The sequence below is a fragment of the Setaria viridis genome, chromosome 3, assembly GCF_005286985.2.
Source record: "Setaria viridis chromosome 3, Setaria_viridis_v4.0, whole genome shotgun sequence".
In the NCBI taxonomy this organism is placed as follows: Eukaryota; Viridiplantae; Streptophyta; class Magnoliopsida; order Poales; family Poaceae; genus Setaria; species Setaria viridis.
Genome location: NC_048265.2, coordinates 14,638,926 through 14,654,266, shown reverse-complemented (window position 1 = coordinate 14,654,266; position 15,341 = coordinate 14,638,926). Strand labels below are relative to the sequence as shown.

The following is a 15,341-nucleotide window of genomic DNA, read 5'->3' as shown; positions in this document are numbered from 1 at the left end:
TCGCTGGCAATAAGCCAAGTATACAATAATCCACATCTTATCCTTTCTGAATTTCTGAGTATTTACCCGGGAGGAGGGATCGTCTGGACTGGTGAAGATCATTCCAAAACCTTTTTTTTTTGGATAAGGATGAAATCATGAATTAGTAGTGCACTAATCGCAAGCTTTTCAGGATTTACCCCGTACACGGAGGCATGCAGGCTGCAGTGGTATAAAGCACGCAAGGACCGCGTTGACCCATGGCGCCCTCTCGTCCTGCTGGTGACCTTCGCCTCCATCGTCCCCCAGGTCCCAAACCCAACCGTCTCCGCTTCCCCCGCGCCAAACCCCAATCCTACGAGCCGCACGTGCGCCGCTCAAGCCTCAAGCCCTCGCGCCTCGTCCTCCTCCTCCTCCCCTCGCGGTCAACCACCCCCACCCGCTAGAGACCGTGCCCCGCGCCGCGCCTCTGCGCTGCGCCCGTAAACAATTGCCCCCCCGATCCCCCCCACCAAGAAATGCCGTGGAACCGCGCCGGCCCACGCCCCGCTGTACAGTTGTCGCGGCCGAGTAGTTTAATCCACGGGGGAGGAGGGGAGGGGGCCAACCCGGATGGCCGTGCCCTCGTCGGCTTCCTGCAGACCCAGCCCCGGGTTTGAGGCGCCCCTCCGCCTCCGCCGCCACCGCCGCGGCTCTTTCTGGTTGCGTCTGGGAGGAATGGTTGCGGAGTTGGTGGATTCTCCGCTGGAGTTTTAGTAGGATTCCTTCCGGGCTCTCGGCCGGGGGAAGCGGGGCTCGGAGGTTCGTTCTGGCCTGCCGGGCGGACGGATTGGGCCGCTGCTGATTGGTGCGTTCCTGCCGCTGCTGGGAAACCTCTGCTTTCACGATTGTTTTTTTTCCTCTTGTGTTTCTCGTTGCTTCTGTTGTGTATTGCGTTCTGAATTCCGGAATGGTTGGATTTTGAAGGGGTCATTCTTCGTCGAGGGACTTGTTGGCGTAATGTTCGATTTTTATGTGAAAATTGCATCTTTTTGTTAGTTTTGCGGTGTTTTTTCTGTTTTCTGTCGTCGAGCAGTGGGGGAACTTGGTTTCGAATAACGGTCTGGATCCGGCGTAGTTTTCGTACTTGCTTGGAAAAAGTGAAGTTTTCGTACAACTGCTCCTTTTTTATATATATTTCCTGTCAGAATTCCATGTGTAAGCTTCTTTTCTCTGCTGCTAATGTCTGGATTTCTCAGTTAGTTTCATGACTCATCATGCTTGTCATAGCCTTTATGATCTGTTATCAGCCTTTGATTCTATTAGGAGTTATTATGTGTTCAGGGTTGAAGTTTTGGGGGCAAGCTGCCAACGTTCTTTTAACTTCAGAAGGGGATGGCTTTCCCAGATGATGGAAAGATGAAGGTATCTGTTGATGCGCCTATTGTTTTACCTTTGTTCATAATCATGATCGTATTCTTTCTCAACTTCTATCCTTGTACCTTTTCCCCTCTATTTGTCTAGGTAAATCTTGAATGCATTCGCATAATTGCAATTAAATGGAGCATTTGACTTAAAAAGTGTTTTGTTTTGTACTATAGGGCTGTCAGCCAAAGCTTTTTGGGACAAAAGATAAGAAAGTCGCAAAGAGGACAGACCGGGCAAGCTGCTCCACAGGTTAGTTCATCTTCTTTCTTTTGAAAAACTTCCATCAACAATCAATGTCGATCGGTACGCTGATAAAATGGTAACATATATCTTAGGATAGTTTTACCAAATTTCATCCCATCTGGATTGAAAATGGTGATGAGTTTGAACTTTGGTTTGTACAAAATGTTGAAGTTCTGAAATGAAATGAACAGATCGAACGAATTCAAATATAGTGCTGCACTTGATCTCTTCATTTCAGGACCTAGCATTTGTATAAACCGCATTAAGAACAACTTTGCTACTTTATCTTAATTACAAAAACCAACTGTTTCATGTTCTCTTGTCTATTGCAGCTAAGTGTGGATCAAGCAACTCGAAGTCACCATCTTCGTCCCCCTTCCGGAAACTTTCAGGTTGATTCCTATCAAATTTGCTTCCTGGGTTACTCTACTGATGGTACAGATTTAATTTGATTGGTTTATTTTTATTTGTGTCTTCTTGGACTAAATGGAAACAGAAGTTAGGAGCATACGGATCAGCCATTTTCTAAGCCACTCTGCAAACGCTACAAAATACGAACATATCAGGTCAGACAATTAACCTTGCATGCTCAGTTATATATGAAAACCATAACAGTTTCTTAACTCTTTATTTCCTTATTTAGGATATTTGTTTCCACATGGAATGTTGGAGGAAAAGCACCTACCGCTGAGTTGAAACTGGATGATTTTCTTCCTGCTGATGACCATTCAGATATTTATGTTTTAGGGTAACCAATCTTATCGCAACTCAGGACTTTATCCATCTCAATATTGTTAATTGCAGTGCTACTATTTTCTCAGAAAAATGTGTAATATTTCCCATATGTTTTATTCCATGTTTCGTTCACATACATATTTTAGAATGTGCAATGCATGTTGTTCATTAAGGAGACAGTGTTACAAGACAATAACAAGGTAATAATAAAGAAAAGAAAAAAGAAAGAGAGAGCAGGAGGGACAAGCCAACACCAGGATATACTTGCATATAGTATTCAGTATTTCCAGGATTTTCTTGATTTCTTAGATTCCATAGTCACTTTTACTGTAACTGAGATTCTGGAATTTATTTATGTTTTCTAAAATGAGGTTAATGTTTTGTTTAAGGCTTGGAATTGTTTTTATTGCTTAAATCGACAAAAGATGCCTTTATATCTTTTCTTATGTAATCTTCTAACAGATTTCAGGAAATTGTCCCTCTCAATGCTGGTAATGTGCTTGTGATAGAAGACAACGAACCAGCTGCAAGATGGCTTGCTCTTATAAACCGCGTGCTAAATAGACAAGTTGACACTGATGCTGATATTTTTCAGCACAAACCATCTCCCTCCCTTGATTCAACCTCATCCCAATCAACGCCAGGCCTTGATGCTTCATTCTCCAACCGTTCAAGAACTGCTAGCGGCTCTGTAATTTTCCAAAAGTCCTTGAAATCCATCAGGAAATCTTACATGCCATCCCGGAGAAAACAGCTTAAATTCTGCAATTGCCCAGTGGAAATGGCCAAGAAATCCTACAAAGATGCTTGCTTTCGGTGCCCACAAGCATATGCTAATGAAATGGACTCTTCAGAAGAGGATGAATTGGATGACAAATTGAACAATATTTTTGGTCTCAATGATGATGGTGTTACTTCGTCTGCCACTGCCTCCAGGGACCAGCTTAAGTATAACCTCATATCTTGCAAACAAATGGTTGGTATCTTTGTCACCGTATGGGCAAAGAAAGAACTAGTGCAGCATATAGGCCATTTGAGAACATCCTGTGTTGGTCGCGGAATAATGGGATGTCTTGGAAACAAGGTAAGAACCAAAAAGGAAATATCTAAAAGTATTTTATATACTGTGCAGTAAATCTCTTAAGTGATCCTTGTTTTTGATTCAGGGATGTATATCAGTAAGCATGACACTGTACCAGACGAGCTTTTGTTTCATCTGCAGTCATTTGGCTTCAGGTGAGAAAGAAGGCGATGAGTTGAGGCGGAATTTAGATGTGTTAGAGATTCTGAGGCTCACACAATTTCGAAGGATTTGTAGAAGAGCTGGGCGAAGAATCCCTGAGAAAATTCTTGATCATGAGTAAGAAAGTCATGTTGTAAATGCTCTAAGTGTTTCTTTCTGCCATGTGTTTTTTATTCACGTGATGTTTATTTTCAGTCGGGCGATATGGTTAGGGGATCTGAACTACCGTATTTCCTTGAGCTATGAAGATACCAAGAAACTTCTGACTGAAAATAACTGGGATGCCCTTTTTGAAAAGGATCAGGTGAACTCCTGAAATATAGCTCCTTATTTTTTTCTAGAGGGAAGACTAGTTATGGATTGAGAACTAGGCTGTGTTTTAATTTTATATTCTGGTTTTAATACTACAATTTACTGACATTTTACACATATTTTCTTAGCTCAATATCCAGCGTGCATCAGGAAGAGCGTTCAAGGGGTGGAGTGAGGAGAAGATATATTTTGCTCCCACATACAAGTACTCTTGCAACTCTGATTCTTATGCTGGAGAGGCTGCTACATCAAAGAAAAAGAGGAGAACCCCAGCCTGGTAAGTACACCGTTCAAGATAGTTTCAGACATTTCAGATCCCGTATGTTAACATTTGTCAATGGCTATAAGCTATCCACAGCCTGGACTTGCAACCCAATAACCTGGCATTGCCCCTGTTCTTTACCACAAGAATGATTTTTATATATGAGATAAATTGCATTTGGACAGCAAGTTGGTCAAGTTTATGGTAACATAACAGATGAATTCTCATATTCACTAAAAAAACAGATGATTCACACATTCTGTACTCTGAATTACATTTCCCAAAATTTGAGTCTACAATAGGCTACATGTGTCATTTCATATTGTTTTTCATCCCAACTACCAGTCCAATCTGTTACCTGTTCAATCAACTGTTCCATGAAGAACACTATACAAGTTATGGCTACTTACTGTTCCACGTGTTCAGGTGTGATAGAATACTATGGCATGGAGATGGTATTTCTCAGTTATCCTACTTCCGAGGGGAGTCTAAATTTTCCGACCATCGTCCTGTCTGTGGAACCTTTATTCTTGAGGTTGAAATGCTAGATGGCAAATCAAAGCGGCGCTCATCAAACACTAACATTAGAATCGGTGCTGAAGAGCTGTTACCGACAAGTAAGCACAACAAAGGTATGTGTCTTCTTGATTTTATATTAACTAATGCTCCGCAGCAATTAATCTGCGTTTCCTTTAGCAAGGCACAAAACACTGTGAATCCAGTATACTTGCCTAGCCATGACTAACTACTATTATGGACATGACACTGCAGGGGCTGGAACCTAAAATCACCAATTAAAGCTAGTTTTTTGTATGACCCATGAACACGACACCGCGGAACCTTCACAAGGACGTCTAGGTGTCTGTTCCTCAGGGGAATTTTCTGCAACCAGAGATATACCATTAGGGATCGTATGATTGTTTTGTTGTACAGAAAATGTAATCGAGTACAGTTTCGAAAGGAGCAGTTAGTCATTAGTTTATATTGTATACCTGTAAAATTTCCCCACGATATTGGCTCGTTTGCTTTCAACATATTAGCCAAAGCATGATTTTTCTTTTCAAAGTTTGTATTTTTTACCTTTGTAGCTGTGTCAAGTTCTGAGTTTCCTGTAACTGAATCTTACTGAAAGGAGACGCTCTTTCGAAGTGTACAAATACATCCTCTATTTGTCTTTAACTACTGTGAACGGATGAAGGACTGGTAGTTTTTTTTTAAAAAAATATTTTCTTCTGTAAACCAATCGAGCAAATCGGACCAGATGGCGGCGACCTGCGAGGCGGTCAGGGGCAGACCTTTGCCTTCGGTCGTTTGCCGCTCGTGCGCGCACGTCTCCTCTACCGCGAGGTTGGCCGTTCGATCGACGGGGTGGGGGCTTGAGCGGCAGGGATCTGTCTCTCCACCCGCGGAACGTGGCGACCACTTCCAACGGGCCACTCGCCGCCGCGGTGCTCGCATCACCGCGCGCCGCCGCACGCCTCTTCCTTCCCCCCTCTTCCTCCGGAGCAGGTGGGTGAGTGACGGATCTCTCGGTAGCAATGGCGAGTTCTCCGTGCAAGAGGGGCCGTCCTCCTGCCCTCGCGCGGCTCCTCCTCCTCTTCCTCCTCGCCCTCCTCGCCGGCCGCGGCGGCGCTGCGGGGGGAGGCGGCAAGGGCAGCTCGGTGTACCCAGCGGCCGTCGTGTACCCGCACCACTCCCGCCAGATCTCCTGGAAACCCCGGTAGGTGCCCCCCACCCCAACTCGATCGGTCGCTTGTTCCTGCTTTTCTGCCGTCTCGATTTCATCGAAATCGGATGGGATGACTGATGCGCGAGCCATGGCGCTTGTTACGGCGCAGGGTGTTCCTGTACCAGCACTTCCTCAGCGACGACGAGGCCAACCACCTCATCTCCCTCGTCAGTGCCACTCTGCCGCCCCCAATCCCACAAAACGCTTGTCTCTGCTTTCATGAATGCCCGGAATCGACTGAATTTTGGGGTTCCTTAATCTGCGTTTCCTCAGGCTAGAGCAGAGCTCAAGAGGTCGGCGGTCGCTGATAACTTGTCCGGCAAGAGCACGCTCAGTGAAGTCCGCACCAGCTCGGGCACCTTCCTCAGGAAAGGCCAGGTTAGGCCCTTTCTATCGCCTCTTTACTTGCACTGTTTGGTTAGCATTGCCTCTGCAAAACAAAACCCTTCTTCCTGGCATGGCAATGCTTAGTGCAAATTAGTTCTATAGAGGTCAGTACAGAAAGTTAGAATCCTCTTCTAGATCAGTATGCCATACATATTGCACAATCCTACTTCATCGTTTCCAACAAAATGCATCTCACTAGTTTAAGCGTCACAAATTGCCCCTAAAATGAGGAATTTTTTAATGAACATGTTTGCCTCTTGCTTGTTGACACTAATGAGTAGTGCTTAGGTCCCCTTTCTCAGTATATAAGATAAGATATAGCTGAGGGGGGAAGCAGAAACAGAAAATGCCGTTGTGTTTGAATGAATGAGATGGGAATTCTGAAACATTCTGTAATACCTTCCTCGAGTTTGGTAAATACTCTCTCCATTTTTAAATATATTACGTTTAGGACAAGCTAATTGGTTCATTCTTTAACTAATTATTAGCTTGTCATAAACTGGTATTCGGGTCCTAGCATTCAAATTTTAGAATACCAATTATCGTACTGCTACCGTATAATCTCGTCTAATAGAGGTTGGCATGTTCATTTGAATGAAAGATTGAATTTCGTTTTATCTTAAGGGGATTTTTAATTACATGAAACATGCTAAGAGGGGGCAATCTGCTGTTCATATGCACACGTATTTTCTTTAGGCATCAAATATATCCTAGGAGGCTATGACTAATTGTACTTGGAGTCCAAGAGTACAATACAGTCAGCTGTTGAAGCATTTCATTTGTTTACATGGTTCTTTCTTGATGAACAGTGATGCTCAAATGTGTAGGATCCAATTGTTGCGGGTATAGAGGACAAAATTGCTGCATGGACATTCCTTCCAAAAGGTTGTGGCTCTCATTGAGGAAATAACTCTGTACTTCTATATTTTAACAATTTTGGAGGGCTGAAACTCCTAATACTAGAACATGTTGCGGATTTTATTCGCAATCTCGTTTCCTTTTGTGTAATTATATGTAGTGGTCGTCAGAAGTTGCATGATAAGAGTACTTTGCAATTTCAGCATATACTGCTAAAAGCCGTGATCTCTGTGTGTCAAGTTACGCCTTCCATTTAGTTCCTCTAGATCACAACCCACTCTCTTCCTCTGATCTTTTGGTTTGAGTGCTCTAGAATGTCTATTCATGTTAGTAGGCTGTATACTTGCATCAATTGTATAGTCAAATCTACTGCATACTCTTACCTAAAGAAGCCAGGCATGTCCTTTAGTGCCAAGCTATATGACCTGATTGCCCGAAAAAAAAGCTATATGACCTGATTATGTTGATGAAAGTCGAGCAGGAGTAAATAGGAAACTGGAGTTGTGGCAGGAGATCCTAGAGTCAAAAGGATTTAAACTCAACAGAACTAAACTGAATATATGAGATGTGACTTTGGCACTACTACACATGAGGAGGGAGATGTCAATTTGGAAAACCAAGTAGTGCCCAAGAAGGATACATTTCGATATTTGGGATCAATGCTACAATGAGATGGGGATATTGATGAGGAGGTTAGTCATAGAATCAAAGCGGGGTGGATGAAGTGGCATCAAGCATCAGTAATTTTATATGACAAGAGGGTACCATTGAAGCTAAAAGGCAAGTTTTATAGGACGGTGATTAGACCTGCAATGCTTTATGGTGCAGAATGTTGGCCTACAAAAAGACGACATGTCCAGCAGATAAGTGTTGCGGAAATGCATATGTTGCGTTGGATTTGTAGTCATACGAGAAGGGATCGAGTCCGGAACGAGGATATATGTGATAGGTTAGGGGTAGCACCAATTGAAGAAAAGCTTATCCAACACCGGCTGAGATGGTTTGGACATGTCCAACGAAGGCATCCGGAGGCACCGGTGCGTAGTGGAACCCTAAGGCGTGACAGTAATGTGAAGAGAGGCAGAGGAAGACCAAAATTGACATGGGAAGAGGCAATAAAAGGAGATTTGAAGGGATGGAATATACCCAAAGGTTTAGCCCTGGATAGGAGTGCTTGGAAAACAGCTATTCATGTGCCCGAACCTTGATTTATGGCTCTTGTTGGGTTTCAACTCTAGCCTACCCCAACTTGTTTGGGACTGAAAGGCTATGTTGTTGTTGTTGTTGTTGACTTGATTATGGGGATTAGCTTATCCAAGGTTTTTCTTCATAGCATCTGTTCTGGCACTTGGTCCTCAAAAACTCTGCTTTGATAATAGAATAAGTTGTTTTGACATGTTTCCTTGTGGCCCTTTTGTTTATATTTTCCAATCTCGTGTATAGGTTGGACCTGCCAGAAGAATAAAGTATTCGTATCGCTTTTCGAATATTTTGCTTATGGGTGTTCTATTGTACTCAGAGAATGGTGAAGATATCCAAGTCCTGAGATATAAGCGTGGGGAGAAGTATGAACCGCACTATGATTACTTCTCTGACAATGTTAACACTGTCCGTGGTGGTCATCGCTATGCTACTGTTATTTTGTACTTAACTGATGTAGCAGCAGGAGGGGAAACAGTTTTCCCCTTGGCCGAGGTAAATTTTGTTTTTATTTTTGTGGTGGTACCATTTAAGAAGATGGTAGAAAATGGTCCGTGTGTTATTTCCTTAGAAAATGGTTCCGACTGTTTTTTTCTTGGGTACATGCATCTGTTATGCATATTTCCTAGTTTATTTTGCAGTCTCTAATTAGATAATTCGCTGTGATTTTTTCAAAAGGAGTTTGACAACGGTAAAGATGCAACCCTGTCAGAGTGTGCTCAGAAAGGCATTGCAGGTATAATTTTCTAACCATAGTGGTTTTTGTATTCCTAACTTTGGCATACTTCTCAATTGACATGCAACTTCTTCCTCAGTGAAACCACGAAAAGGGGACGCACTCCTTTTCTTCAACCTTAAACCAGATGGTACCACCGATACAGTGAGCCTCCATGGTGGATGCCCGGTCATCAAGGGTGAGAAATGGTCAGCTACAAAGTGGATCCGTGTGGCCTCATTCGACAAGGTCCATCACAGGCAAGGCAATTGCACTGATGAGAACGAGAGCTGCGAGAAATGGGCAGCCCTGGGAGAGTGCATAAAGAACCCAGAGTACATGGTGGGAACCGCAGTGTTGCCCGGTTACTGTCGGAGGAGCTGCAACGTGTGTTAGCGTCAGGATACGAGAAAGTGGGCTTATTGGAACCATGGATCTTGACTCGAGGAACAGGCTACACCGAGTTGATTCACAAGGTTTGGCCAGGATTCTGCCGTTCTTTTTTTGGGTGCTCCTGATTAGGTATTGGTTTTTGAGTTACCGCTAGCGTTCTTCGGCGTTCTTCGGCGGTAACCAGGCAGGAGCCGGAAAACTCTTTGTTAGTGCTTACCATTTAGTCGTCCATAGTCTATGCTGCATCTGCTGTGTCATAAAAAAAGGTCCATAGGCAATATGCTGGATGGAGATGCATTTTGAACAACCTTAGTGTATTAATTTATTTGTTTAGATTGCTTGGATCTGCTAGCTTATAATCCGTGCCAGAATTCAAAAACATCTGGATCCATTGTCATCTGTAATCTTTCCTGTGAGTGGTGTAAATTTTCCACGAGTCCCACGAATTCATCTCAGATCTCTCCGGCCCTACAGCTTGTGCACTCTTGTGCTTTACTATTTATGGTGTCCAGTACCTGCATGAGAGAGTTAGGTATAGATCTTTGAAACACCACCTCATTTCTACTTAGCCAAATAACCCAGTAGAGAGCCACAGCTCCAACAAAAATTTGATTTCTGATTAAAGCTCTTGAGCCAAGGACAAAAAAAATCCTCAACACTGGAAGGTAGCCGAATATCAAAAGTTATATGTACTGCATTCCATACAGACCTAGCCACACGACATTCAAAGAATAAATGTTGAATCGTCTCTTCCAAACTACAGCACTTGGTACACCCTTGCCTTTGGGCTTGATCGAAACAGCTGACTGCAGTTGCGTTGCGGTTGCGGCTGCAATAGCAAGCCAGCAACAGTTACAGCGGCTGCAGCCAGCATGTGGACAGTTGCTGTACAATTTCGTTTATAGCTCAAGGTGAGGCTGCGCAATTGTTTTTTGGACGGAGCTTCTTGAGATGCAGGCCGCAGCAGAAGCTGAAGTGACCGCGCCTATTTTCTTTTAGCCAAGTTATCTTAGTTAAAAATAACTTCATTTTCAAGTACCAAAGAAATACTTTTATCTTAAGCGGGGCGGGATTTTTAACTTTCAGGAAGCACATTTTGAAGGTATACCAACATTCCTCATTAAATCGGCATACATAGAATTAACTGTAAAGCCTCTACTTTTATGCAAATTCCAAACGAAACTATCCTTTTGGTCGCTCAAATGAACAAGTGGTACCCTCGCCACCAAATTCAGCAATTGAATCCCCTTATCACCCCTCAGAGCACGTCTAAACCATATATTCAAAGGGGTTGTGCTTAGCACCTTAGCTACTGTAACCAAATTGTACAAAGAAGGATATGTATCCATCAATGGCTCATTCCCAACCCAACCATCCTCCCAAAACCTAGTCTGTTTCCCGTTATTTACTTCAAATTTTCCTTTTGCAAAAACTGTTCTTTAACATCCACAAGCCCTGCCCAGAACTGAGATTCTCCACGCTTCCTTACCACTTGTGTCAAGGTTTCGTTGCTCAGGTATTTTTTTTCTTTATAAGATTCTGCCATTTGCCATCTTCATTGAGAAGCCTAAAAAGTCACTTGCTTGGCAAGCATTGATTCTATACTTCTAAATTTAAGATCCCCGTACCTCCCAAACACTTTGATAAACAAAGAATGCTCCACTCAGGAAGTCTGTACTTTTTTTTGTGTGTGCATTAGATTGCCAAAAGAATCTCAACCTATAATAGTCCAACTTCTTTAGAATTCCTTTAGGTATCTAAAAAAAAGACATTATAAACATCGGCAAGCTAGAAAGCACTGAATTTATTAGTACTAATCTTCCCCCAACTGACAAAACCTTACCCTTCCAACTGCTCAACTTTTTCTGAAATCTCTCTTCAATCCTACCCCAATCCCTATTGAAGATTCTACGATAGTTCATCGGGACCCTAAATAAATAAAAGGAAACCCAAAGGGTGCCACATAATCCCCTGCTAACTCTTTTGCCTCTCCAAAGCAAAACAATTAATTTTTATGAGAATTAATTCTAAGGCCAGAAAGCTTCTCAAAAGCACATAGTACCAACTTTAGGTTTCTTGCGTATTCTAAATCATTTTCAATGAAAATGATTGTATCGTGTGCATGTTAGAGAATCGAGAGCATGCCCTCAAGTGGGGTACTGGACCCCTAAATTGTTCATTCTCTTTTGCTCTTGGCATGAGAACGAGTGACAACGGATCGCCTTGCTCTCTTGATCAGTACAGTAGCTGAACAAAAGACGCTCCCTCCCCTGGCTCAACCCGATGGCCAGCCGGCGAAAATTGTCAAGGAAGTGGCGGTGCGGTGGTTCGCCGCGGCTCCGGCCGAGGCTGCTGGACTGGCAGTCCTTGGTCGGAGCTGGTGGCATCAATACTTGCGAGCGGGTCGTGGCTGTGATCAACGAGACAAGCGCCACGGCTGGCCATGCCACGCGTTCGACTTGGAGCGCAGGACGGCGAGCCGCAGATCGGCCATCACGACCGGACGAACATGCCACGGCTGGTCTCTGTTGAGGGCTCCCATATGGATGCAGTTTTTCTGAATGTCTACACGAGAATCCTGAGCCTGGCCCATCTGGCCATCTATCCCATGAATCCTCCTGCGCCTCCTTTTCCTCTCTCTGCACGCATCCACCCAACGCCCCAACCGAATCCTGACCACACCTGCACAAAATCTTCTTGGACGCTTGCCCGTAACCCAGTGTCTGGCCTGGGCGCCTGGCAAACCGCAGTTTCGCAGTTCTGCCACTGCCACCGAGCTCCGTGGCGTCACATGCATGGGAGCGCCGCCCATCAAAGCGGCGGTTGGGGGAATTCAATGGACCGGGACGAGGCATCAACGGACTGACGTGTTCGTTCGTTTCACCCGCTGAACTCAATCAATGCCGGCGAGGACGTACGCCGCGCTCGGCCCGGTTCGGTTCACGCCGGCGGCGTTGGCCGATCAGTGCGTGACCGCGGCTGGGATTCAATGCCGTGTTTGCCGCCGGAGTTCCATGCATGTTTTGTGAGCTGTGACGACAGCCAAAAGTTCTCTCTCTATGTATGTATGTACACACACCTGTAAAAGATATGCATACCATACCCAAATCACACGAAAGGCGTGAAGGGAAGGAAGAGATCCAGGGAGTTATGTATGTCACTGACACTACGCATCAAAATGTAATCTTCTCATCAGCAGCCAAGAACACAGGCCAATGCCATACGAGCTTAGCCACCACGGTATACAATAGCTAGCAGTACAGGACATGATGATAAGCATAGATACATGCAATGTGCAGGACAATGTTGGGTTCGAGACAGAAGGAATGGATCAAAGCCATCGTGGACCGCTCTGATACGATCTCTGCACTCCGATCCCGTTCCGACGACCTGATCGAATGCTTCGGGTTGTAGAACGCCCTCTACGGCTCTAACTAGAGCATCCCGCTGACGGCGGCGGCGGCCAGCGGCAGCACCGCGAGGGCGGCGAGGTGGCCGCCGGCGGAGAAGCGCCGCGCCGCGTGGCTGGTCGACGGCGGCGGCGAGGCCATCGGCGATGCCCCTGCAGAATATGCAGATGTGATTAAATACGTGACGAGTACACGAACCAAACTGTACGGAGCGTCAAAGTGTATTAATTATCAGTGGCGATAAGAGCATCTTGTCACTTATGATATCACCTACGGTCACCAACATCCGATGCTGCCTAACATGACGGGCAGCAATTTTGATGTTCTAGTTGCAAAAAAAAAAAAAACAGTCAAACAAGTTCTAGGAGTATATGTTCAGCATTAACAGTATTCCTCTAGATTTTGATCTCCTATTAAAATTCTTTGTTCGAACAGGATAACCTCTACATGCCGGCCCACATCTCATTTTTGGCTGACTGATCTCCATGCAAAACAGATGCAACATCATAATTTAACAAACGGATCAAAGTAGGAGCGTCCATCAACCGCTGATTCGATCTGTGCTTACCTGGGAACTGTGGGCCCTCCCCGGAGGGAGCCATGCCTGACATGGGCGACGGAGACCCTGGCACGGGCGCTGCGGCTGGGCCCACGCGGACGTGAAACCCCATGGCTGCAGTTAATTTCCCATCGGTTAATCCCTTCCAGGGTTGTATGTCCAGAGAAGGGTGGCGAGCAGAAACGACGAAACCAACGAACCTGTGCAGGTGGAGACGGGCGGGGTGGCGACGCGGCAGATCCCCGGGAGCGCGAGCGCGCGGGCGTAGTCGACGGCGATGCCGTAGGAGTCGGCGGCGCCGGAGAGGAGCTCGCAGAGGCAGACCGGGTTGGAGTCCACCATCCCCGCCAGCTCCGGGCAGCACGGCGCGTCCGGCCGCCGCGCCGCGCTCCCCTTGGTCACGTACGTCAGGCAGTCCGACATGTTGAGCAGCGAGTTCATGCACGACGAGTCGATCCCGCCCGCCGGCCCCGGCGCCGACGCCGACGCCGCCGGCGAGGGCGCCAGCGGCTGCGCGCCGCCCGGCGACGCCAGCAGCAGCGCCGCCACCGCCACCGCCACCACGAGCGCCGCCGCCGCCCACGGCCGCTGACGATGCGCCGTCCCCGCCATGGGTGTGAGGTAGCTAGCTAGCTACTCCGGGGTTAGTTCCTGGCTCCGGCCGGCCGGCTTGGATGCGGCGGCGGGCGAGGTCGCGGCTTGTTTTCTAGGACTCGGAAGCGGTGGCGTGCAGGGAGCGAGTGGATTCGGAAGCGGCCGGCCTGCCCGAGCGATGATCGTGCCCGTATATATCGTAGCGGTGCACGCCGCTCAGCTGCCGGCGTGTGAACGAACTGCGCGGTGCGTGCACGTCTCGACCGACCGATCGATCGATCGGGCGGCCGGGATCGGCTGGGGGCGAGCGGCGTGCGACCAGCTGGGCTGGTGGTCGGACGAGGCGTGTGAGCTGCGACGACCCACTAGCTTAGGTTGTGCCCGGATCGAGAGCGGAATTAATTGGGTCGGTTGGTTTCTCGTTGGCGCGTACTCCTACTAGTAGAATCGCGCGCGGCGTGCATGCTGTACGTGTCGGGGACCTTGAATTCGTAGCCGGGTACGTCCTGGTCAGGTTTCCAGCGGCTTGCAGTAATAATGCGCTGCTGGCTGCGGCTGCACCGCACGGGATGTCGAGGTGTGGGCTGCACGGGAACTCGATCGGCGGGCATCAGGTAGTTTCAGGGTCTCGAGATGAGACCTACGACGAGATCACGAGAATTAAGCACGGGCGTGTTGCATGGCATGGCATGGCATGTCATTGACGCGTTGGAGATCAATGGCTCTGTTTGGTGAGTTACTTGGATCTGGAATTCCATGGCTCCTGACGCGGGACACATGGAACCTCTTACGCGAACTCTCATATACTCCAACGGTCAGGTTGTCGTGCGGGCTGGCTGCCGATCGATGTTACCCCGTCCATCGTGGGTGGGGCCTCCATTAATGACGGCGGCAGGAGCACCGGTAGAACGAACGAACGAACGAACGCACGCACTCGCCATTAATGGATCGCGATTCCGGCTGCCAAAACAACCCCCTTCTATGATCTATCCTATCCATCCTCTTGTTTTTCTTCAACCTTTTTCTCTCGATTGTCCATGCGCATCTCATCGCATTCTGCCGGTGCCGCCTGCCCTCCGCCGTCCACGCGTTCGCGACGCCAGACGCTGCGAAGAGGCGCACGGCCGGCATGGCGCAGGCTGCGTGATCCGCTCGGATCCGTCACGCCATCGTCATTTACGTGCGCGCGCATATATTCCTACAGGGCACAGGCTGTACTACTATGTGAAACCGGGAGGGAGTACGAACCGGAGAAAGCCCATGCATGCCCGGAGGCCGGAGCCCCCGGCCGGTGCTGTCGCCGCCGCAACCAAAC

General features: G+C 47.0%; 2 protein-coding genes across 2 annotated transcripts; one reads left to right on the top strand and one right to left on the bottom strand.

Annotated features, from left to right (window-relative positions):
• The first annotated feature begins 242 nt into the window (after nt 1-242).
• Nucleotides 243-9,918, top strand: LOC117849070 (type I inositol polyphosphate 5-phosphatase 10). Its single transcript, XM_034730673.2, has 18 exons — nt 243-826; nt 1,303-1,383; nt 1,560-1,635; nt 1,962-2,021; nt 2,126-2,195; nt 2,273-2,377; nt 2,827-3,448; nt 3,531-3,724; nt 3,803-3,911; nt 4,048-4,196; nt 4,608-4,813; nt 5,700-5,901; nt 6,020-6,077; nt 6,184-6,288; nt 7,125-7,182; nt 8,675-8,850; nt 9,034-9,091; nt 9,171-9,918. Exons 2-18 carry the CDS (start codon nt 1,354-1,356, stop codon nt 9,464-9,466), a joined length of 2,574 nt encoding a protein of 857 aa, XP_034586564.1. The 5' UTR covers nt 243-826; nt 1,303-1,353; the 3' UTR covers nt 9,467-9,918.
• A 2,712-nt stretch (nt 9,919-12,630) lies between these two features.
• On the bottom strand, nt 12,631-14,430 carry LOC117849949 (uncharacterized). The gene is made up of 3 exons (XM_034731698.2): nt 13,633-14,430; nt 13,442-13,546; nt 12,631-13,025 (listed from the first exon to the last, which is right to left on the bottom strand). Exons 1-3 carry the CDS (start codon nt 14,042-14,044, stop codon nt 12,898-12,900), a joined length of 645 nt encoding a protein of 214 aa, XP_034587589.1. The 5' UTR covers nt 14,045-14,430; the 3' UTR covers nt 12,631-12,897.
• Nucleotides 14,431-15,341: the final 911 nt, after the last annotated feature.

Bases quoted from the DNA above. Each gene is read 5' to 3' on its own strand.
- LOC117849070 (XM_034730673.2), top strand. From the start codon at position 1,354: ATGGCTTTCCCAGATGATGGAAAGATGAAG. The intron at 5,902-6,019 runs GTAGGTGCCCCC...GTTACGGCGCAG, and splicing joins CAGATCTCCTGGAAACCCCG to GGTGTTCCTGTACCAGCACT. The intron at 9,092-9,170 runs GTATAATTTTCT...CTTCTTCCTCAG, and splicing joins TGCTCAGAAAGGCATTGCAG to TGAAACCACGAAAAGGGGAC.
- LOC117849949 (XM_034731698.2), bottom strand. From the start codon at position 14,044: ATGGCGGGGACGGCGCATCGTCAGCGGCCGTGGGCGGCGGCGGCGCTC. The intron at 13,547-13,632 runs GTTCGTTGGTTT...AATTAACTGCAG, and splicing joins GCCCGTCTCCACCTGCACAG to CCATGGGGTTTCACGTCCGC. The intron at 13,026-13,441 runs GTAAGCACAGAT...CATATTCTGCAG, and splicing joins GGAGGGCCCACAGTTCCCAG to GGGCATCGCCGATGGCCTCG.